General features: G+C 40.2%; 1 protein-coding gene across 2 annotated transcripts in view; it reads left to right on the top strand.

Moving 5' to 3' along the window:
- The window catches only part of ints2 (integrator complex subunit 2), a 45,871-nt gene extending 20,992 nt beyond the window's left edge, over positions 1–24,879 (top strand). The window contains exons 10-24 of one of the 2 annotated variants that reach the window (XM_074672966.1): positions 420–534; positions 986–1,054; positions 4,234–4,368; positions 4,479–4,655; positions 6,227–6,341; positions 7,084–7,188; positions 9,756–9,920; positions 10,695–10,896; positions 14,086–14,211; positions 16,752–16,953; positions 17,156–17,437; positions 18,048–18,155; positions 18,269–18,374; positions 20,874–21,050; positions 24,340–24,879. In XM_074672966.1, coding sequence (XP_074529067.1) covers positions 420–534; positions 986–1,054; positions 4,234–4,368; positions 4,479–4,655; positions 6,227–6,341; positions 7,084–7,188; positions 9,756–9,920; positions 10,695–10,896; positions 14,086–14,211; positions 16,752–16,953; positions 17,156–17,437; positions 18,048–18,155; positions 18,269–18,374; positions 20,874–21,050; positions 24,340–24,521 — 2,266 coding nt within the window. In that variant the 3' untranslated portion in view covers positions 24,522–24,879. The remainder of the gene's footprint in view (positions 1–419; positions 535–985; positions 1,055–4,233; positions 4,369–4,478; positions 4,656–6,226; positions 6,342–7,083; positions 7,189–9,755; positions 9,921–10,694; positions 10,897–14,085; positions 14,212–16,751; positions 16,954–17,155; positions 17,438–18,047; positions 18,156–18,268; positions 18,375–20,873; positions 21,051–24,339) is intronic. The other variant, XM_074672965.1, reaches the window with a different exon arrangement.
- Positions 24,880–25,259: the final 380 nt, after the last annotated feature.

Genomic DNA, 25,259 nt, shown 5'->3' with positions numbered 1-25,259 from the left:
TTTAGGTACAAGTTAAACCCGCCAAACAAATATTTGGATTCATGGTACTGTGTGCATTTGCATTGGTGTGATTAAATCACCTGAGTGATTGTTTGGTCTGTGTTGAACAGGCTGTGATAAACTGAGTGTTGATACATTTGTATTTTCAAATGAAGTTATTATAACTGTCATAGAAAGAATCCTAACTGTATTTCAAAGGAGTGTGTGTGTGTTTGTTGAACCAGGCTCTGTAAAGTATAAATCATTTATGACTAACAAACATCACGTCTAAAGGGACACAGGCCTGAAGGTGTATCTGTGTTTTTATGCCACCAACATAATCATTATGTTAATTTTCTGTCCTATAAGATGCAGGATTAGCAACAAGTCTTGGTGCCTCTCCTCACTCTCCTGCATTCATATGTGTGTCCTCCTTCCAGCGCTGCGGGCGTATCTGCTTCTTTTGGAGAGATGCTATTACTGGTTGCCATGTATTTCCATAGCAACCAGCTCAGCTCCATTATTGAGTTGGTGTGCTCCACTTTGGGGATGAAGGTAAGGTGGTAGGAGGCGGTGATCAATACATCAGTCTGGCTGACCAGCTGCTGGCCCCGCTCCTCCTCTGCAGCACATAAAGACTGTATCCCTGATGAAACATTGCAGCACACACGTATCTACTCAGACACTCTTTACCCCGCGGCCAATTTGTTGTTTTATTACTTATTAAGTGCTCTATTGTTTCCTGCCTGTGTGCTAAGTAGTTTTCCTGTCTCAGTGTATTTTCCACTAAGATGTATAATGTAATTGGATTTAGAGCCTGTTTGTTTCCTCCCTCAGGGTAGTCTCCTCTGCTCAGCGTCGAGCCTGCCATGTAGAATTTTCTTATAAATTATGAAACGAGGGATTACAGAATACCAGCTCTGTTGCCTTCAGGTGCTTTTCACTCACAGCAAACCCACAATTGTTCTTGTTCCTCATCTTTTCACTTGCCAATGTTTAACCACAGATTGCCATCAAGCCCAGCTCGCTCAGCAAGATGAAGACGATATTCACTCAGGAGATCTTCACAGAACAGGTACGTTTATAAGCAGCCGGTTGCTATGTGTACAACTCTGCCTGGTTATATCAGCATATAGCTATTTATTCTGAGTTTTTGAAAGCTTTTACATGTATGCTTGTTATTCCAATGTTATTTAAAAAAAGGTGTGTTATTTAAGAACTAGAAAAGCACTCAGAGAGCGCAGTCGTTCACCAAGCATATCGTGACACTTACGTCCTACTTTGATATTATACTCCCTTTCAGCAGACTGTCTGCTACAATTTGGTGTTAGTTGCAAGTTTGTAGGATAATTTGTTACCTGACAGTGTTGAAAATTATGATGACCCAGAACATATTTCATATTCCAGATCTTAGTATCCAGAATATTGTTTTGCAAAGCAATCAAACCATTTATTGTGGAGTTACATACACATTTGGTGAAAACAGCCCTATCTCACAATGATAAAGAGTCCTTTAAAAAAAAATGGATCCAGACAGTGATCCAGTTTACCTCCAAAATTGAATCACTTATTCCTTATTCCATTTTGAACATTTCCTGAAAATTTCATTAAGATTTGTTTGTTACTTTTTGAGTTATGTTGTTCAGACAGACAGACAGACTCTCCCGAAAACATAACCTCCTTGGCGGAGGTAATAAAAATAAGTTAAACTGGTTTAGAGTCAGTCTTTAAAAAATGTCTGATTGATTGTTCTCTATTTGGTCTTGAATGCCTTAAACTTTCAAAATAAAAGTCTTTGTGGCAGTTTGGGACGTGTTATGTTCAGTAGATATTATGAGATTACCTGTGATCATTTTGGTTATTCAAGAGCTTACAAATGAAGTGTTTTATCCTTAATCAATTAACTATTTAGTACTTAAATGTGAGACTTCACCCTTGGATTGAGTGAAAAATTAACAAAACATTTTTTGATATATTTCCGGTAAACTCTTTGTGCACAGTATTATGTTTTTCAGTGAACATAACGTTCACTTCAGAGGATAAATGCACTATGAGATGTGTGCTTTTGATCCCAGATGGGTTGATTCTATTTTTGTGTATAACTTGGTGCTAAAACTGGTAAAAACCAAAGGCATATTAAATTTCTTGCAGATAAAAAATAAAAATACTGATTTTCTTTTTGCAAACACTGAAATGAATAACAAAAAATGAATTAGAGCCCGACCGATATGGGATTTTTGGGGCCAATACAGATACTGGGGGCAAAAAAAAGCCGATATCCAATATTTTGGCTGATATCCTATAAATAGACCGATATACGATATATTGGCTGATATGTATATATATATATATATATATATATATATATATATATATATATCAGTGGCGAACCGTGAGTACTACAGCTGGGCCTTCACCTCAGCCCTCACAGCCCAGAAAAGAAATCATCGCGGAAAAAAGTAGTTGACAAAGAACATTTTCATTGAATAAATAAAATAAAAATAAAAAAGAGGCTTTACATAAAACAATGACTAACATTATTAAGTGAGTTTACAAAACTTACTTAAATAACCTAAAATTATGAAGAAAATGTCTTTGGTTTTTATCTTTGTCAATCTGTGTCATACATAAACTCGTTACTTTTACCCATCGAGAATCCTGGCAGGCTGCCAACACTCCTGAATATGGAGGGAGTCTCCCATTTTTTAAAACCCTTCTCTGGCTGTTCTCCTGGCTTATGATTTCTCCTAATTGTCCCCCAACTTTAAGTATACTCCTGTGATCGCTAATATTTTTTGAAAGTGAATCAAGTCCCGAACTTGGGCGTTATATCGGAAACTCAAAAACCATCCACCCCCTCTCTCTTAGTTGGTTTGATCCAAAGACGCTACAGCAGACCTAGAACAGTAGAGAGTTCAGGTGGAGGAGACTGACTGCGCCAGTCTGTGCCAGTGGAAGAGAGGAATCATTCAAAACAAATTGTCCCTTACAGTGCCCGTGATAGATGAAGTATTAAGACGTAAGCACTCGCACGAGCGCCACCAGATGCAATTTTTACTCGCACACGCTGAAAAAATGCTAATAAGCTAGCCACAACTTCGCTCTTGTCCTCTGCCATTCCTCTCACCGCTCTCACCGCTCTGCCCACTGTTCGGACTTCACGAAGGCCTACGCTCCTCTGTTTTTGTCCCGCCCCCCAAAAAGTCAAATCGTGATTGGTCAATTTTCCTGTCTCTCTCCAAACCAAAACACATAGCCAGGCCTTCGTGAAGTCCTAACCACTTAACAAGCCAGCAAACCGGGCTCCGATAGAGATAACATGTTTCAGGACAGTAACCCTTTCATTGCTGAAGTGAACTTTGCAGAACACTTAATTTCAAAACTTACATGATGTATTAAATGTATTTTATTCAACTAAATGAGAAATTTTATATATATCTATATCTATATCTATATATATATATAATATATATATATATATATATATATACAGAGAGAGAGAGAGAGAGAGAGAGAGATGATACTTATATTTTTTGGTCCAGATTTTTTTAAGGCCTTCTCTGAAGGCCTAGAAGTCCCTGAAGGTTCCCCACTGATATATATATATATTAATAAATAGATTCATTGATAAACACAGTACGTAGAAAAAAAAAGTCAAACTGTAAACACACATGAGCAACACAACGTAAAAACGCCATATTATAGTCTTACATAAGATAATGGTGGAGTGTAAATTAACAGTACCATTTATCTCTGTTTATCTCTCAAAAAAAGCAACTAACAAGACGTTGAAACGCCGTTCTATAGTCTTACATTAGATAATGGTGGAAGGAGGCGGCGGGCAGTGTGCAGCCTAACACACAGACACACAGGAGCAGGAGTGACAGAATCCCCGCGGAGCAGAATTCTTTTTAAATCGGCAACATTTTGGCCGATGTTGATTAATTGGTGACAGGCAGAATCGGCACGATTAATGAATAATTAAAATCCCTTGAACTTCCTAAAAATTCTCGTTGTCACATCCAAACAAATGACATAGTAAATGCACAGTGATGTCCTAATCAGTGATTTCCAGAAATGACAGCATCACGACGATACAGTTAAACTTGGTCGTAAAGGCATCAGTAAAGAAAAATATAAGTTCATTTTTATCTTTGTTGTAAACATTATCTGTCTGATAACAGAGATGTTGCAGAATTTGTGGCTGTTTTTCCTTCCAATGTTACAGTAAACTTGTATTTTCCTCGTGTGTAGGTGGTTACAGCTCATGCTGTGAGGGTCGCTGTGACCAACAACCTCAGTGCCAACATTACAGGATTCCTCCCCATTCACTGCATCTATCAGCTGCTCCGGAGCCGAGCCTTCACAAAGCACAAAGTTTCCATCAAGGTGGGAGATCCACGGCTTACTCTGAAAGCTCGATGACTAACTGCTGAGTGTGACGTCTGCTTAAAAAATGCATTTCTCCCTCTGGTGATGTTCTTGTGTGTGTTGTGTAGGACTGGATCTATCGGCAGCTCTGTGAGACAACCACCCCCATCCACACCCAGCTGATTCCTCTTATCGACGCCTATATCAACTCCATCCTTACGCCAGCATCCAAGGCCAACCCAGAGGCCACCAACCAGCCAATCACAGAGCAAGAAATCCTGAATGTCTTCCAGAGCTCTACTGGGGTGAGTCAGCGTCAGTGAGTCACAGGAACTAAAGAAATATGAAAGTCCTTGCCAAGAAGTTCAGATCAGGACGTGTTCTTTAAGTAACATACGCTCATCGGCCACTCTATTAGGCACACCTTGCTAGTACCAGGTTGGACCCCCTTTTGCCTTCAGAACTGCCTTAATCCTTCGTGGCATAGATTCAACAAGGTACTGGAAACATTCCTCAGAGAGTTTGGTCCATATTGACATGATAGCATCACACAGTTGCTGCAGATTTGTCGTCTGAACATCCATGATGAGAATCTCCCGTTCCACCACATACCAAAGGTGCTCTATTGGATTGAGATCTGGGGACTGTGGAGGACATTTGAGTATGGTGAACTCATTGTCATGTTGAAGAAAGCAGTCTGAGATGATTCCAGCTTTATGACATGGAGCGTTATCCTGCTGGAAGTAGCATCAGAAGATGGGTACACTGTGCTCATAAAGGGATGGACATGGTCAGCAACAATACTCAGGTAGGCTGTGGACTTTAAACCATGCTCAGTTGGTACTAAGGGGCCCAAAGTGAGCCAAGAAAATATCCCCCACACCATTACACCAGCAGCAGCAGCCTGAACCGTTGATACAAGGCAGGATGGATCCATGCTTTCATGTCGTTGACGCCAAATTCTGACCCTACCATCTGAATGTGGAGCAGAAATCCAGACTCATCAGACCAGGCAACGTTTCTCCAATCTTCTATTGTCCAGTTTTGGTGTTGCTGTGTGAACTGTAGCCTCAGTTTCCTGTTCTTGGCTGACAGGAGGGTCACCCGGTGTGGTCTTCTGCTGCTGTAGCCCATCTGCCTCAAGGTTGGACGTGTTGTGTGTTCAGAGATGCTCTTCTGCAGACCTCGGTTGTAACCAGTGGTTATTTGAGTTACTGTTGCCTTTCTATCAGCTCCAACCAGTCTGTCCATTCTCCTCTGACCTCTGGCATCAACAAGACATTTAGTCCCAGAGAACTGCTGCTCTCTGGATATTTTCTCTTTTCTGGACCATTCTCTGTAAACCCTAGAGATGGTTGAGGGTTAAAATCCCAGTAGATCTGCAGTTTCTGAAATACTCAGACCAGCTCGTCTGACACCAACAACCATGCCACGTTCAAAGTCCCTTAAATCACCTTTCTTCCCTATTTTGATGTTCGGTTTGAACTGCAGCAGATCGTCTTGACCATGTCTACATGCCTAAATGCACTGAGTTGCTGCCATGTGATTGGCTGATTAGAAATTTGTGCTAACGAGCACTTGGACAGGTGTGCCTAATAAAGTGGCCGGTGAGTGTATATTTGGTTTCCACAATGAACAAGATGCATAAAAAAAGACAGAGCAGAATTTAAGAATACTCATTATATCTACCAGAAGATTTCATGCTCATTTCAACATCGCCCCTAGTCCTGCTCCTTCATTTTGATAATACATCATTATATCCTCGTGCGCACTGAACAGGAACTCATTTTTACACTCACTGATGTTTCTCAGATCCATTTATCTGCCCATACCTGATTCCTACCTGAGCTTTTTTCTGTCACTCTTTTCTGGATAGCAAGGGGAGGGTAGCAGAGGAGGACGACAGCGCTACTCCATCACCACCCAGCTCCTTATCCTCTACTATATCCTGTCTTTTGAGGAAAACCTGTTGGCAAGCACTAAACAGCTGGGTATGTACAAGACAATAAGCATTCCCTATATAAGCCTGCGCTGTAGCTGGATTCCCACTGAGCTGTTGGCTCAGTTCCTTTCTTTTTCTTATTTTCTTTTCTACTGCCGGTCTAAAGTGCATCCATTGTCATCTCCTCCACTGAAGGAGGCTTTGTATGCACGATGGAGAGAATTTGTCTGGCAGTTAGAGGAGAAAGGCTGCTTTTGTCCTCTGTGAAGTTGTCGGAGATGCTCTCGCTCTGGATGTGCAGTCATTCATTCTCTTCTGAACGTTGGCTGCTTCATGGAGAATAAATGGAGGGCTGACAAAGAGCCAAGCACAATGGCTGCAGAAGCTGAGCTAACTAGGACAGCTGTAGGTTAGATTGAGCATTAACAGTTAGCCTAGTCAGTGTTTATTCTCTCCCATGACGAGCTCTCCTCTTGCCCTTCATTAAGCCAGATTTATGTGAGAGTTTATGCCCATCTCTTTAATTGCTCTGTTTACCCAAGTGCTCCCGCAGCCTTCAAGGAAGGAGTAATGAAGCCCATCAGCAGTGGTAATGAACCCACGTCAATGAAAAATCACCTCCGCTCCTCTAACGCATCGGCACAGTGGCTCTGGCGTCCTTAAATCCCCTTAATAAAACACTTGTGCTTCTTCTTCTTCCTGTCCTTTTCTTACTTAATGTTCCCACCCTCCCTGTGTCCTGTCTTATTGTTTCTCTGCTTCACTCACACACCTTGTGTCTTTTTTTAAAGCCCTTATGCAGAGGAAGCCAAAGTCCTACTCAGCAGCTCTAATGGACCAGATCCCCATTAAGTACTTGGTTACTCAGGCACAGGGACTGCAGCAGGAGCTCGGAGGTGAGTTATGGACTTAATGTTTGTTTACATCTGAACATCTTAGTTGTATTTAGGCGGTATGGTTTTATATATGCAGAATCACTCACAGCAGTCACAAAACTAGATTGGAGCTGTAGCTTCTCGTTATATTTCACCTCTTAGCAAGAATAACCAATCTGTCAGGTTAAGGATAAGGTCTCAATCTTTCTTTCACCAGATATTTCCTGTGTATTGAAATAACATCTGGGCTTTTAAAGTTGATGATTCACAGACTCACCTTTCATTTTGTCAGGGTGCACTCAGAGAAGAAGTTTTATTCAAGCCAAAAAGATCTCCTTCTGTTAATTACAAGCTGGCGATTCAGATTTGTAGGATCACTTTAAGAAGCATGAACCTGTGTTTCCCTCAGGCACTTAAAGCTTAGCTGATAGCTGTGCTCAGGTTGATGTCTTTGATAAATTAAGAACTAGACGCACTTTGTATTTCTAAGGTACTTTACCATCTAAAAATGACACAGGTTGGTTATGACTATAAACACTGAGATTATGTTGGAGTGGGAACTGCTAGATGTCGGTCTGCAGCTCAGCTGGGTCATCCAGGTCAAACACAAGCCTGTAAAAGTGAAATGGATTTTGAAGCAAACCGACCCTCTCGGCCATATTGGAAGTGACACAGGCTTCAATTCTGTCAGTTGCACACTAACAGCTATAGGGCGCTCGTCAGTCAGATGACCTGAGCTGTGCCTCTGATTGGGCAAACTTGTGATCTTAGTATCTTCTGAACTGCTTTGTTATAAAAAAAAAAAAAATCACCCCATATACAGTGTGTGCAGTTAGTAAAATTAGGGATTCAGACAGGAGACGTTTTTTGAACCAGGCTGTAAATAGGTTAATACCTGCTTTGAAAATGGCTTTTTTTGGCTTGGTGTGTTTGTGACTTTTGGTACTTCCAGAGCCAGCCTTGTAACACTCAAAGTCAGAGACTGAAATGTCAAAAATGTTACAACTGTCCCTGGTCCTCCCTACAGTACAACATTTTCTGTTCCATATTTTTGTTTTCATGTTTGGGCTGATCTCCATTACATAGAACATTTACACAATATAATCCAGATTACATATGTGTATGTCTTTCAACATTTCAGTCCCCAATAATGTTTATGCCAGTAACTAGGGCTGAACGATTTTGGAAAATAATCTGATTGCGTTTTTTTTGGACCAATATTGCGATTGGGATTTAGCACGTTTATGTTCTACATTATTCACTGGACACAATCAATAAATCATTCTATAGTATGACCAACACAACAAATAATACTGTCAACATAGCAACAATTTTTTACTGTATGCTAGGCTTACATTTTATGATGAAATTAGATGAATTGAAGCATGAATTGATATGAATAACATATCTTGATTTAGGCCTTGTAGACGTGTTATAAAATTATTTTCAATTCCCTGAAATACAATCAGAGAAAGGAACAACGCACTACAGAATGACAGGTCTGTTATGAACAATAAAACAAAATGAATATGAATCCTCTTGTCTATGGATCTCACAGGAGATACAGTGCAGAAATGTATATTGACCAAATCTCTGGCTCAAACACTGAAATATGTCAACAATGAGATGCACTTCTAAATGATGATAAAGAAATACTGTGTGAACATAAATTTAAATTTTGATTGTATAAAAATCTTACTGATCTCTCATCAGCAAAAAACACAAACTAAAGTAAATGCACTTTAAAATTCTTTTTTTTTTTTTTTTTTTTTTTGAATTGCAGCATTTGGGATTTGAAAATTGCATCCTTTTACGTTGCGACGGTTTAAATTTGATTAATTATTCAGCCCTACCAGTAACACTCATTTAGTGCGTTTTTTCTAATTGAGAACTTCAAACACATTCTTTATAAATTCAGTTATATTTTATTTAAATTTGACTAATTAAACATCCCACTAGTTTTTGAAATAAATTTGTATTCAAGATTCATGCTGGTATGCTTTAAGTCAACAGTGTCCTGGTTGTGTAATGTGTTTTTGTTTGTTTGTTTGTTTGTTTGTTTGTTTGTTTGTTTGTTTGTTTGTTTTAATTAAGACATCAATTTTGGTGGTTTATTAAATAATTCGCCAAATTCTTACACTTTCTTGATTAAAAAAAGTGCAACACCTGCATTTTATAAGTAGTGATGCAGTTTATGAGAAGTTTTTACATAATGTGGCAAAGTTTATTGCATACTGTGTTGAAGAATTTCATATCCAAATACAGCAGATTGTTACAAATTGTGGCTTTGTTACATAATAAAGTAAAAATGTATAACATTATTACATATTGAAAAATTATTCATATTTTTTAGAGGAGGTCGAAGCTTGGGCAAAACACAGGAAGTTGACAAGCTGTCGTAGAGGTTTGGCTGAAATTTAAAAAAAAAAAAGAAAAAGGAAAAATGCTCCTTAGTTCATGACAGCCATTATACTCACGAACAAGACACACAGACAAGAGAGTTAAACAAACTGAAAAAAGGAACAAAAGTCTTTGGAGTTGTATACTAACAAATCCACTCCTCTTTCTGTCTGTCCTTTGCATCTTAGGTCTGCACTCTGCCCTCCTCAGGCTGCTGGCCACCAACTACCCCCACCTGTGTCAGGTGGAGGACTGGGTGTGTGAGGAGAAGGTGACCGGGACTCTGCCTCTGCTGAGGAAGATGATGCTCCCCAGCAACACTTGCAGATACACTCAGAGCCAACTGCACCAAGGTGAGGAGTAAGGGGGAAAGAAATGGGGTTGAGCAAGCGGATTGAAGCTTGAGGGTCTGCATTTTACGCCATACACTCTGCATTAATGTCTAGAGATAGAGCGATGTGATACACGTTGCTTGAGTCTTGACACCTATTATGAAGGATAAGATACGTACAAAGAAAAACAACTGATACATCTGTGAGGTGAATGGATAATACTAAAATTGGGGAGATGCAGAATGCGCAGGAAGCTGATAAGAAAAGCATTGCATCCTTTTATCCCCCACATCACTCAGCAGCTTAACAAACTCTAATGCACAGTATCAGCTTTGCTCGCAGCAGTTATTGAACTTGACACTTGATATTCCTCTTTAAGTAACCATGAAGTGATTTAATGATGCACTTTTTTCCATAACTTTGTTAAATGTTTATTTTGTGCTGTCGTGTACGGTTATTGATGTCTCTCTCATTTATACGTTATTATGCTCTTGGTGGAAAGCAAATATCTCCCTGGAGCAATAAAACGGCTTCAATTTATTTCAATGACATGGAAAATATGGTGATCAAAATTAGATCAGCGGAGTAGTGTTTGTGAGGAATTTGACCTTTTTAAGTGTGACCGTCTCGGTGTCTGATATCTGATTGCACGTCAAGGTTACAGAATAATGTTTTCTCTTTCATTTTTTTGTCACTACTGTTAAACTTAGCAGATTATTTTTTCGTATTTTTCATGTGTTGCTAATTCTTTTCACCGGAGTAATCTATAATCATCCTTCCTTCCTTCCTTTTCAGCCTTTCAGAAGTTACCCTCCAGCAGTCCCAGGCTGATGAGGATCCTGGAGCACTTAACACTTCTTTCCCCTGGAGACCTGATCCCTTACGCTGAGGCCCTCACAGACAGTATGGCTCTGCTGCTGGAGCCCGCCGTGCCTCGCAGAATACTGCAGACCCTCAACAAGCTCTGGATGGGACTCAACACCGTGATGCCACGCAGGTACTTGATCAGGGCAGAAGAGGGAAAACACTACTGTGCCTGTCTCCAGTGAGAGTGATGCTCAGTGTCAGGGAAGATATTCAGTGAAGTTTCTTCAGATTTTTAAGTTGTGTACAGCTTGGAATATGAATTTAGAATCAGGTGTAAAAAAATGCCAAAAGGATGTCTTTCCTTCCCCCACAGACAGTCATTAGCTTCCTTTAATTAATTTTAGCATGTGGATAATTGGGTGTGGTTTAAAGATCTTACTAAGTAACCTGTAATTGCTTGTTTTAAGGGTTCCCACCCGAAATGACTTGGATGGACTCCTGGCTAAATTTCCTTAAAAAAAAAAAAAAAAATTTACAGTGATTTGAGTAAAATTGTGGCATCTATAAAGAACTATTTGCAAAACATTTGTGAATTTTACTCCTCTCTTTGCTGCAGTTGTGTGATGTGGTCACACACTGATGAGGAGTTTAGTGCAGCTGGTCATGTTTTAAACATACATTATAGAGGGATGAAACCTTGACAGAGAACTTAAAAGGGCACGACATACGGTTGTGAAGGGACTGGAGAACTGCTTGTTAGACCCACTAAACATGCTCAAAAACTCACCAAATTTGGCCCCACCCTCGTGATCTCTTAAAAATTTGATATGATACCAAACCTGAACCTCAACATCCCATAATTTCTCTGGCACGCAAACTAGCCACACAAAAAAACACACAAAAATGGCTATAACGAGGGATAGGAATGTTGTACGGACATCAAACCAATGTCAAAATGTTTGTCTGATTGAGACGCACAAAAACTATACCAGTTTTTTTCCGCCTATCTCCGACAGGAAGCTGGCAATTTGCCTCAGTGTTAATTTTGACAACAAATTCTGATTTAGTCTTAGTTTTTTTGAATCATGCAATATTTAGTGTTGGACATATTTTAGTCATCTGAAGCCTTACAGTCTTAGTCTAGTATTAGTCGACGCAACACCACAAGAGTTGAAGTGTTAGTCTAGTCTTTAGTCTTTTAGTCTTAGTCTTGTTTTAGTCGACCAAATACTTGAGATACAATGTAAAAATCCTAAGTGTTGTGAAAACGCCCTGAAACTAAAGTTCTGTAAACTAGTCTGAGGTCTCCTATGTAACTGCTGCTGCTGAGGGGCTACAGACAAAGACGTTAACCTGTTCAGTTATATATGTGTGTTAGTGTGGATGTTCATTGTTCCCACTGTGTTAATTCGGTGAAGGCAGAGTGCAGCAGGAGGGAAGGGCGGAGGTGAGTGTGAGAGCTGAGAGAGGTTAGACTGTTATGAGCCATTCATTTTCATTTAAAGGTTTGTACTCATTCTCATGATCCTCTGACAAGCACTGCTGCATGTGCGCAAGCTTGGACGTGTTGTCAAGGCAACAGGCGGTTGTTTTTGAGGAAAAAAAGCAAAGCTGGTGCAGGCAGCCCCGGAAAAATGTTATCAGCTTCTGTGAGACATTTCAACCCGGTGCTAGTCCAGGCCCTCTTCCCTCCCAAACATTTTCATCTCGTCAATTTTTTTTTTGACAAATGTCAGTTATACATCATCATAGTCTTCGTCATCATGCCTAACTTTTTGTTTAGTCATTATTTATCTTTTGTCTGTGAAAAAGGATTGTTGACTAATATTTTTTTGTCATAGTCTTTGTCGACAAAATTAAAACTGATTTGCCTTTCAAAATAAAAATTTTAAACATTCAAAAAGTCCAAAACCTTAACTGCTAGTGGCTTTAATTTTGCTGACATGACAGTGTGGACCCTGCTTTACAGAAGTTTTTTTTTTTTTGACGAGCTCTCAAAGTCGATGAACTCCAAAGAAGCCCTCTGAGCTCCCTCCATCAGAATTAATGGGAGCAGAAGAAACAGCTCCAAGCAGGCTGCCGTATTTGGGCCTCTAGACAAAAAAGTAAAAGTTATACAGCTTTAGAAATGACATGGATGGATCCCTGACAAAATTTCCTACCGAAATACCATATTCTTTATAGCTATTGGGTTAGATTGTGGCCTCTTTGAGGAGTTGTTGGTGAAAGTTTTGTGAATTTCACTCCCTCAGCAGTTGTTGCTAATGATGTCATACACTCATTAGGAGTTCAGAGCAGCTGGTCATGTGACCAAACTGTCACTAAAGAAGGGAAAATGCTATGTTTTTCACACACACACATTATAAAAGGATGAAACCTTGACATTGGAGGTACCGATGCAATACACCAGTGAGAGTGTGAGGACCTGTCCAATGCTGCTTGTTATTATTTTATTTTATTGAATAACAAAGAAGTTTGAGTTAACTGGAACAGTTAAATTGAATTCTAAACCTATGCAGCCACTTCAGTTTAAATTTTCTTCCTGTGGTTAAACTTGACTCAGTATTTCCAGTAAGTACCTGAGCTGGTGTTGTCCTTCCCAAGGCGCTGTAAAGTTGCTGTGAGACTCAGTAAACGGATTAAGGGAAGCACTGTGGAACAAGAGTTGTTGCCCTTGACCCCGGGCTGCTTGCTCAATGATCATGGTGTGAATAGATCAGAGATATTGAGCTGGACTGCTCTGTCAGCCTGTGTGAACTCTCTGGACAGAAGAGGGTGACCCTCACCGTGCCCCGGGCCCCTTAGGAGCACAGTTACCAACGCTCAGAGCAGACACCCGATCGATCTTAAAGGGAACTTAAACAAGAAGAGCTCAGGGCGGGAAAACCAAGGGAGACTCCATGAGGGAGATGTTCTGGATTGATGCCTCCTCCTCCTCTTGCTGTACTCCCTCCTGTAGTATTGAATGATGCATTGGACTGGACCAGAGGCTGAACTGTAGGAGGAGACACATTTCACACAGATCTGGTGATTGATGCAAGCAGCAGGAAGGCTGAGCGCTCCAAAAGTATCCTGCTGTTCGTAGTTTAGTTATGGTCTGAGGATGAAATGCTGCCACAGGCTAATTTGTGTTTAACTGAAATATTGAAATCATTAGCCTCCCTGCTGAGGAGTGGCTCATCTTACAATCCCAAAACACAATAAATCAGTCATCTTCCTCCGGAATTATGTTATTTGATAAATAATAAAGCCAGGAAAAGAAAAAAAGTGACAATTTCTGGTTGTTTTTCCTTCTCTTGAAGATATAAAAAGACATAGTTTAAAGTGAATGAGTTTTTTAAATAATGTGTGTCTGTATGTGTGTCTGTGTGTGTTACAGGCTGTGGGTGATGACCGTAAACGCTCTCCAGCCTTCAGCTAAGCTGCTCAGGCAGCAGAAATACACTCAGAACGACCTGATGGTGGATCCTCTCATTGTGCTGCGCTGTGATCAGAGGGTGTACAGGTAACTGCAGAGCATTTTGTTAACAGTAACACTTAAATAACTAACAGCACAAACACACAGTTAGGTTTGTGAGAAACTACCTGTTCACGTAAGTTTTGGAGTGTTTAGGTGACATGTATTAAGAGGTCATAAACTGCATGGATGGTATCTATAGAAGCATGGTTAGGCAGTGAGATTTAGCCCTGTTTGACAAACACAGGCAGTTGCATTGGTTCACACAATTCACACAGTACTTTTGAACTGACACCTTAAAAATGACAATGAAAACAATGGAAAACATTTTAAAATGTAGTCTTGTAAAACTAACCAAAAATCTGTTCCTATTTAATACTTACTATCAAGTTTTTTGTATTTTTTTTTCCTTACAAAAATGTGTTTTGTCGCTAAGTCTTGTGTTATGTATTTTTTTCCATCAAAAATTTTAAATGTGCTTATCAGGGATTTACAAACTCTTCAGAATATGAGCCCCACATTATTGATGTCATAGACCAATGACCCTCTTTAGGTCATAGGAATAGGAATGCAGTAAAAGGCCAATCCAAAAAAATACATAAAAAAAGATCCAGAGATTTATTTAGCTGAGCCGTAGAAAATCAGACTATCTTTGTACACATATTGCCCAGTTTCCTAAGTTTATCATTTCATCAAAACAGTGTTGGCTAATAAACCACCCTGGTTTAGTCACCTCAGGGGTCTTTAACAAAGAAATTAAGGAAATTTAACTCATTGTTGTATTTTTACAATGATGGATGAAATATATATTGGCATGTAGGTTTTGAAATTGTTAGTCATTTTGTAACCTCCGTATCAGCGTTTAGTCACCCCCATTGTGGGAACCACTTGTCTGTATCGAGTTTCATACATTTTGAAGAAACTTTTCAAAGCCTGTCCATTATTGGTTTTAGATTTTAGCACCTATAAGAAGGTTTGCTCTCAGCTATCCATGTCTAACTGCACTACTCAACTTGATTGATATCACTCTTACTTATATAGCATAGGTGTGACACAGGAGTGGATTTTCACTCCTGTCCCACCCCACTCCAACAAAAAAAAATATCCCATCCCGCCCCATTCCTGAGCTAGAGAAACAAAAAATCTTGTCCCATCCCACTCCCATAGGCTCTCATTTTTCCCCTTCTTTTAATTTTTAGACAATACATTTAATTTGATTTGATTTTCTTTTTGAAGATTACTGTTGGCCTCTGGGAAGTGTAGTTCTTTACACTTGCGCTTATTGGAAATAAACTACAAAATGGCGGGGCATGTCACATATTATTTTTAATCTTCCTGATTGGTTCCCGCTCCTGTCTGCTCCTGTTAAAAGTCCCATATTATGTCCCTTTTCTGCAGTTTAATATGCATCATTGATGTCACCATGAAATGGTAGTAACATGTTTTGGTCCAAAAAGCCAATAAATCAAGCACAGCAGCATTGTTTCTAGGCTCTCATAGCCCCTCTGATTACCATGGTCTGATTTAGTGGGCGTGGCCTTCATATGTAAATGAGTCACTGCTGATACCGCCCCGCTCTTCAGCGTCACTGAGAGCGGCGCCACGAGCTCCGAGTGCACAATGTTGAGAAAACAGCGAAGCTCGTTTACCGTAACATTACAGACTAAAACAACAGGCTAACTGCAGCTAAAGTTAGCATCCTGAAGCTAACACAGAGACAGGGGGGACACTGAGGAAAAGCTCTTACATCTGCTCCACAGCACACAGCATTTAAAATACTCACATTTCCAGGGTCCAAGCGGGGAAGGGAGTGGGCAGGTATCTGCTCCAGTTGACCAATCAGGTCAGACTTGCTCCTGATTGGTCAAAAAAGGGAATCGCTGACGATGACAAATCCCCAAACAGCTCGTTTTAGGTCAGGGTTTTACATTCACAAGCACTACTAAGTACAGGTTTTGTCATTAAATATCACATTTTGTGGGCTGGGAGGAAAGCCAAAGATTGAAATTTAACTAAAAGACTTAATGAAGTGATTTTTGCATAATATAGGATCTTTACCTTTTTATCCTGTACCGTCCCTATCCCGTCATGCTGTAGTATAGCACTGAATTACAGCAAATGTTATCTTAAAATACTTTCCAAAAAGAAACTCGACATATTATTAACAGGGACCCAATATCAAGACAAGATCACATCTTTACCCAGCATGAGTTGAGAGCTTTGCAGCATTTAGTAAGTTACAGCAGTAAGAACAAACTTCCTGTAACAGTCACAACCACTCATGTTAGGCAGACATCTGCCGAGAGTGTGTGGATAAAGCACATTTTTAACATACAGGCATGCTGCTAAAAGTGCTTCACAAAAACCTGACAGATAAACCCTGAAATGAACAAAATAAATTAAGACTAAAAATAGATGTTGTACTTAAAAGTTTTTTTAAAAAATAATAAAATCAATAAAGTGTTAAAGTATAGACACAAAATGTAAATCAGTGAAAGTTAAGATCATAAGCAAACCACTGAGTTTAGAGTAGAGTGAATAAATACAGATTCACAGATTTAACCTGATTCTTTTTTTCTGATTTTCAGGTGTCCTCCTTTCATGGACATCGTACTTCACATGCTGAACGGATACCTGCTGGCCTCTAAAGCCTACTTACACTGTCACCTGAAGGAGACAGGTGACTTTGATCGTCAGAGCCAGACGGTCTCTAACCTTGGCGTTCCTGGACAGCCAGACACACCTGAGGTCACCAGAGAGGAGCTGAAGAATGCACTTCTGTCCGCACAGGTAGGAGACACGTTCACATGCTGTTTGTCTCAGATTCTCACAGCCATGTCATGGCTTGATTGTGGGCTGTAAGTGTTAAAATGGAGACAGCCTCATATGGTTAGGCAGAAACTCGGAAATAATCTGGAATGAAGTAATAAAAAGTTTTTAAGAAAGATCCTTTCCATCTTGATTAACTGCTTGTTTCTTTTTTTAACCTCAGGACAGTGCCGCAGTCCAGATCCTCCTGGAGGTGTGTCTGCCAACTACTGAGGAGCAGGAGCTGGGGGCCAACACAGAGAGCCTGCTGAGGAGCATCAGAGGCCCCATGCCGGGAAAATCAAAACAAGGAAACCCCGGGCAGAGAGCCGCAGGGAGCGCAGAGGATGCTGAGCCTGAGGGGGGCCTCCTCAGCGACCTGAGGGAGGTGCAGTGTCTCATCTGCTGTCTGCTGCATCAGATGTTCATCGCTGACCCAAACATCGCCAAACTGGTCCACTTCCAGGTAACATGACAGAAACAAAAGCACATTTAGTGTTTGCCCTTTCACTGTGGAAGCTGTAAAGCTGGTGGGTTCACGGAGTCAGGAACATTAAGCAGTGTGTTGTAGTCAGGACTAATCCAGGACTGAGAGGGCCACGTGTGCTGCTTGACCCTATGGCTTTCATCACAGCTCCTCTCTGACATTCCTGCATGACCTCATTTTCTAACCTCCCTCCAAGTTTCACCATCAGAAAGGAAGGATATCATGCAGAATCCCTATTTGTGAGTGGTTGAGTTGATGGTGCCATATGGATGGAAATACCTTCCAGTCAGTTGTTCATGAAGAGCCAAGTCATGCTGACCCCATTAGTCATCACACTCTGCCGTGGCTTTAGTGGTGAGGAGCTGCAGCTCTCCCAGGAGGAGCAGACAGCCATATGGTGGACTTCATCAAACCAATCCCTCCTCTTTCACCCTAATCCACCGCCGCCCTCTCTGCCAAGCACGAGCTGCTCTTTCAGTCTATCACCAGTTTAATGTCAAAGCGCTCTAACCGTGTGTTCTTCACTCCTCTCTCATGGTTCTTGGGTTTCTAGCGTCAGATTTAGATTTTCTGTTCCCTTCTCTGTCAGGGTTACCCTCAAGCTCTACTGCCTCTCACTGTGGCAGGCATCCCCTCCATCCATATCTGTCTGGACTTCATCCCAGAGCTGCTGGCTCAGCCCCAGCTGGAGAAGCAGGTGAGCCCTCCCTCCTCCCCTCCTCCCTGTCTCATCTCCTCTCTTATTCCTGCTTGTGTCTGAGCATCTCTCTCAGTTGTTTTTAAAGAAATTGTGAACATTTGTCCTCACAGATCTTTGCAATCCAGTTGCTGTCATACTTGTGTACCCAGTACGCCCTGCCTAAGTCTCTCAGCGTGGCCCGGTTGGCCATCAGTGTCATGGGGACCCTCCTCACAGGTCAGTCAGCCTAACGTTGTTTTTGTTTTGTCTTTACACCACTCACATTTTTATGGTTTCTTTTACTAGACCTGGGATGTAGGAACAATGTGAAATGGGTAGCAAGACAATAACATGTTTTTACAACAGCGACTTCAAAGTAGAGGTGGAACAAAATATCAGTATGACAATATGTTGTTGTCCTGACGTGTGATACGATCATTGATATGCGAGGGCTAAATATCGATATTTAAATTAAATAATAAAGTTACTCTAAAGAGCTAGACCAGGGGTCTGCAACCTTTACTCTTATAAGAGCCCTTTTTCCCTCAGCCCAGCGTGATTGGAGACTTTCTGGAGCCACAAAATTTACTTTATCTTCACAATAAATCTATAAAGTTTAAAAAATTCTATAAATAGTCAAAATCTGGTAAACAGTTATTGACACAAGAAGTTAATTTAGTATTTATCAAAATGTACATGTGAAGTCTTGGTCTTTTTATTGTTGAAAAAAAAATCTTTTTTTTAAATGTAAGATTAAAAAAAAATAAAAAATAAAAACTCAAAAAGAGATTTGAAAAATTTGCAAAAACAAAAAAAAAAATGTCTTTTCAATTTTTCCAAAACTTGCCAGAATTTAAAAGAAATGCATTTTTTTAAAAATATTGAAACTGGAAAAATTGTACAAACCTAGAATTTCAAAATTTGCAATAAAAAAAAATTCAAAAAGTAAAAAAAAAATGTCAAACAATTTAGAAATATTAAAAATGTAAAAAATCTAAAGTTTTTACTCTTAATCGTTACTTTTTTTGAAAGAATACTTGAATTTGATCAAATATATATTAATGATATATCTCAACTCAGCTTTTTATGTTGTTATCAAAAGTTCTGCCTTGTATCAAGCATGTATTTTAAGCTGGCAGTTACATGAATTCACCCACACAGAATCAAAACCAGTATTTTCTTTCAGATTTGTCTTTTTGTAGATGTAGATGTCTTACTTCCTTGAGGTTACCCCCAGGTGCATGGAAATTTGGTGGGCTGTTGATGTTGTTGGAGGAAAAGTAGGGTGGTAGCAGGCTTTATTGACAGATGTTTTGCATATTTAGTTCAACAAAATGTTAATGCATGATTGTATTTAGGGTCAGTGTCTTTAATCATTAATACCCTCTGTAAGACAACTGGAATTTCTATACATCAGTTAGTTTTTTTTTAATGTCACAAGGAGCCACTGCAAAGGAGTCAAAGAGCCACATGAGGCTCCAGAGCCTCAAGTTGGAGACCCCTGAGTTAGACTTTCAGCATCACACTTGGTAACTTCACTAGATGGCGCTAATGAGGTGAATGAGGGGAACTTGAACAGCAGTAAATTGACAGCAGAGTTGACAGCTGCTTAATACCTATAGAGAGAAGCTTGATGTCAGGCAGAGTTTAAAACTAACTAAAGAGATACAAAAGACACTTTTATCTCAAAAAGAGAAACAGCTGTTGCAGCTCTTGATGCTAAGATGAGAGAAAAGATGGAGGACGCACCCTGGACTGAGTGAGTGTCACTCACCTGTGATGGGAAGACTTCATGAAACAGAGTCCTACAGGAGTGTTAACTGACGTTTTACTGAAAACGAGGGGAAATATTTTCAGTTTGCTCTAAACCAGCATGATGTACAGGTTGTTCAAGAACAAAAATGTGTTATTAAATTGCTTTTTAAAAGATGTGTACTAATTACAGTAAATTTACATTTTTAAGTTCTGTAAATTAAATTTACAGAATAACAACATTTTCGTCTCAAACTTTTGTGAATCAGATATTATGATGTGTCATTACATAATTCTTTCACTATATTTCCATATATCCCAGTATAGATGTTTCCAGGTATCACTGCTTTCATCAGGAACAAATAACATGAGTGACCCAGCGATTCACACCCTTACTTTAATCATTATCCTGCAGCAGAAATGGCAATATCAGCTGGTTATTCTGCTCTCATAGAAGACCAAAAACCAGACATCCAGGTCTGTAGGAGAACAGAAGAACATTGAATAGTCAGATTTAAGCCTGGGGACTTGTTTTAAACTGGTTTGATTTTATGTGTTTGGGGGAAATCTCTGAGGAAAAGGCTATTCCTTACACTCTCAGCATTACTAAATAAAAACATCATAATGTGTGTTGATTTTACCAGTAAAGGCAGTTAAAATTTCTCTTTTTTGGTGGTATTGCCGAGTCCTACCTTTACCTGGTCTTGCGTCTATCCCAGGTCTCAATCACTGAGTTTCCCCCTTGTACCCTCTGTTTCTCATGTGTAGCTCAGAGAGCAGCTCATACAGTGGATCAGTTATGTCATGCAGCATGTTGTTGATATTTTTATTCCTTTATTTGGCTGCCACCCCCTGGCCTCTGGCTGTCAGTGCATCATCCCCTCTCCATTACACAAGTGTACAGTGTGTACCAGCTCATCAGCCACTGTATGTTTTTCTGCAGCCTGTGTGTTTACCCTGTGTGTGTGTGTTCTGCATCTTTAGTGCTGACTCGTGCCAAGCGTTTCTCCTTCTTCATGCCCATCCTGCCGTGTCTGGTGGCTTTCTGCCAGGCCTTCCCTCCTCTTTATGACGACGTGGCTGCTCTGCTGGTACAAGTGGGCCAAGTCTGCGCCTCTGACGTCGCCACAAAGGCCAGAGACATCGACCCTCTCATCGCTCGTAAGTTGCCTCACTCATTTATCTGCCTGTTTATCAAAGTTATTTCAGTTTCATTTAAAAAGTGTCGTTCAAATATGTTTATTTTAATTTATTATCCTTTCAATTTTTTACTTTGTCGCCATGTAAAAGCACAACATCAATGTATTATTGTTTATTAAGCTTATCAAATAAAAATTGTCGCATACAGAGCTTAGATATTAATCAGTCTTAAATACTAGAAACAGAAAGTGATGCTTAAAACTTTTTATATACATTTTAATAAAGTTTTTTTTCAGGAAGAACTTTGGATTGAACAGGGCAGAACAAGAATTTTCTATTATTTTGATCACACATGCTCTTGAAATTTTAATTTGGTTTTCCTATACAGTGAGCAGTGGTTGATTAGTAATGCCTGCTTACAGATGTCATGTGATGACCATAGACTGTATAATTAACGGACGTAGTCTCCCTGACGTCACCCGTCTGTTTCTGAAACGGATTTCTGAAGCAAATCAACTGGTCATATTGGAAGTGGCATGAACTTCAGGTCCCCACACTAACAGCTGTAGGGCGCCCGTCAGTCACGTGTCAAGTTAGAAAAAAAAATCACCCTCTGTACAGTGTGTGCTGATAGTGAAATAAGCGATTCAGACAGGAGACTTTTTTTGTTCCAGGTTATAAACATGTTTTTTTTCTGCTGAAAAAAACATCTTTTTGGCTTGGTGTATGTGACTTCTGGTACTTTCAGAGCCAGCCTCAAGCAGACAGTCAAGAAACAGCAGATTTTAGCACTTCAGCATTGTTTCACATTTTTAGACCAGAGGTTGCTGCTTGGTAATGATGCCTGAGACGAGTGCCTCTTAGCAGGCATTGCTAATCTATCACTGCTCTGCTCAGTCTCCTACATGACCAATCAAACAAGTTTTCGTTCTTACATTTCATTGCTGATCACAGATGGACTCATACAGTCTTGTTTTTCGATTAGTCGATTAATCATGATTATTATGTGTCTCAACCGAGTTTGACCTTTATAATTCAACCTGTGTGTTGCGTTTTCATTGCATCTACCCAGAGTTAGGTTCTCACCTCTGATTGGTCAGCCCTGTGTCATGTTTTTTTTTATTTCATTCATAATGACATAAAAGAATAAATGCAATACAAAAAAAAAACAAATAAATCTCAAAATGAATGAAGCAGGTAATAAGAAAATGAAGTTGTTGTTTACAGTGTTGGTTGGACAGACCTTATTAGTGACTTTGTGCTTGTTTTCTAATGTTTATTTGCTTAATGGGGCTTGCTTTGCTCTCTGTATGATCCTCTCTCCCAGCTCTCCATGACAACGCATTTAAGCTGCATTTCCACCAAGCAGTACGGGTCGGTTCAGTACGGTTTGGGACGGTTAAGTCTGATCCCGTTTGCGTTTCCACAGCAAACTGTGCCCTCTCGTGGTGGGCGGCATGTAAGCCGGATGCCGGAAGCCGCAGCTGGTAAACAATAGCGCGACGCCATAGCAGTTTACCCCGCTATTAAATCCGTCTCGGTTTTTAGGGATCCGTCCCGGGATGAGTCAGTGGAAACTCCGCTAAAAGCGCACCGTACCGAGATCAACCCACCCGGACTGCTTGGTGGAAACGCGGCTATAGTTTTGTTTCTCTACTTGTGGTACTTTATCTTTGCTCATGCGCACTCCACCCCTCCTCCTCCCCACTGAGTGTTACCGGTCATAAACATTTTTTCCCAAAGATGAAATCGGGAAATCCACGCCCAATCACATGGGTTGTGGGCGTGGATTTCCCAATTTCATCCTAGGGAAAACAAGCTTGCTACCGGTACAGTGTGAGCTTGAGAGTGAGAGCTCCATCAGACAAATGTCCTCTCTTTTAAAAAGGTAGGGGAGTTTGTGACTTGAGTTTGTGACTCAGACCCCGAAAAAACTGTCTGTAACCGAGAGTGAAGAAGACTCTCTAAATCAGGATATCAAACGCTAAACACCGGGAGTTGTCAGGCTGTCCAAGCCGGAGATGCAGAGCCGTCAGCGCGCAGTGTCATCGGGGTGTGGAGATATTTCCTCATTAATATTCCTCATGTATGAACTTAGTGACCTATTACCATAGAAGTACTTGTTTACGTGGAGCCTCATGTAGTGAACTGGTGTCACAGGTGAGCATTTACCGCCTGGTATTTCATTTCACGATATGGCAACAACAATGAAAACCACAATACGACACTCGACTGTTAAAATTTGTGTTGATGTTATTATTTTTTTTATGTCAGCTTGTCGTTAAAGAGGGCTTAAAGAGGGCTTATTCGTGTAAAATCTGAAGAGCTGAGGAGATAAGATAAGAGATCTGAACCTTTTTCTGTAGGTCCCCTTACAGTACAACTTAAAATGAACTATTTATCTCGTGCAAACATGGAGAGAGTGTCAAACAGAAGAAATACTGGAAGAAGTGTTTTTCAGCTAAAGATTAACAATCAGTTTGGAGTGTTGAAGCGTTTATTTGTGGATGCTGCCGGCCATTGGGCTGAATGTGAACTTTTAACACCTCCCACACAATCCCCACAGATGAGCTTACTTTCACAGAAGTTAAACCCATGATACTGATACGCAGAGTGCTTAACACATTAATTAGACCACCTGTTACAAAAACAAGTACAAAACAATTATTGTTTTGTTTTTGTCGTGCTTTGATCACTTTGATAAGCTCTGTATATTGAAGACTTGGAGCTGTTTTATTTTCTCTGGTTCTCTTGACATATTGAAGTTGGGAGTATCAGAGCTGCAAGTAAACAAGTTCATTTCAGCCCTGTTAGAGTTTTTTCCCCTGAAGCTATAAATAATATTAAGATAATCATAAAGAGTAATCTTCTATCCAAAACTAAAAGCCTCAATCTAACAGAAGCTGTGTTTTTCCCCACAGCAGATTGATTGCTGGCTCACACTAATGTTGTCTGTTTATGAACGTCTCACACACACTACAGCTGTGCCTGTTTTTTATTCATTAAAACACTCTGAGTCATTCATTACTCAGCCTCAGTGCAGTGTTTAATTTTTAACACACAATGTATCAGCTCACTCAGTCTGAAGTCATTCTGTTCAACATTCAGACGTTTGAAGCTCAGTTTAGATCAAAGCTTTGATGGTGAAATGGATCTAAATGAAGAAAAACCATCAGTCATTCATCAACACATCCTCTCCCATTAACAGCGTCCTTCATCAGCTTTCTGAGCGGAGCTATCAGACTGAATGTGGCATCTCTGTTCATACATCACAGGTTTAACAGTGACATTGGTTTGTCTCACCCTTCAGGTCTGCAGTACATGAAGGAGAAGCCTCAGACTGCGGTCTCTCCAGGAGGAGCCCCCTCTAAGCTGACTCTACCCCAGAGGACAGCTGAGGACCTGGGTGGAGCCGACCCTGACGTCCAGCTCTGCTACTGTGTCGAGGCCACCTTCATGGAGATCATCAGCTCCACCCTCCACGGGCTTTAGAGCAGGTACAGACGTGCTGTGGAGGACGAGGAGGAACCAAACCATCATCTCCAAACACTTCCTCTGACAGAGACTCAAACACACCTGTGGACAAACTGTACTGAATCCATTCAACCACTGACCCCTTCAGTCCCCTTCTGTCTACCTGTAAATAAATCATGATTTGCATTATATTTAGAAAAACCTTTCTTTATGTTCTCTGTCACGTTTGTAGAATTTAAAATATTAAAAAATGTTAAAGGGTCCATTTTCTCGACCTCGAGGCGTATTTTTCTAAAGTCTGAGTGTTTGATGTTTTACTTTAAGACTCAAAAAAGGAAAAAGTTGCCTTGAAACAATTTGTAGAGTTTTTGTATTGTACCTGTTTGTAATAAAACAAAAAAGAAAAATATTCATGATTAATGAGGTGTGTTTTATACCAATAAGATTATTAATCTGTGTTGACAGTAAACTCAGCTCTACCATCCCGTAGTTTATGTCGGACTCCTCTGAGGGTGAAGCAGCATCCCACACGCTCCCTAAAAATGAGCAGACAGGTGCATCATGTTTCATCTCTTGTGTGAAATGAAATTCTTTGATCTCAATCTGCTTCATTAGTTTTGAATCTTTAAGAGCACAGACAGGTCATCGATTAAGACCTTCCTGTGATTTTGAGCAAATGAAATATTCTTAAGCTGAGGATGCTCTGTTGGCGCTCAGTTAGATAGGAGCCTTCAACGTGGAGCTTGCATGTTCTCT

Source organism: Halichoeres trimaculatus, unplaced genomic scaffold (genome assembly GCF_033239565.1).
Source record: "Halichoeres trimaculatus isolate MK-OKI-2021-1 unplaced genomic scaffold, fHalTri1.1 fHalTri1_scaffold_6, whole genome shotgun sequence".
NCBI classification, from domain to species: Eukaryota; Metazoa; Chordata; class Actinopteri; order Labriformes; family Labridae; genus Halichoeres; species Halichoeres trimaculatus.
Note: the sequence above shows the minus strand (reverse complement) of the source record. Positions and strands in the feature narration are given on the sequence as shown.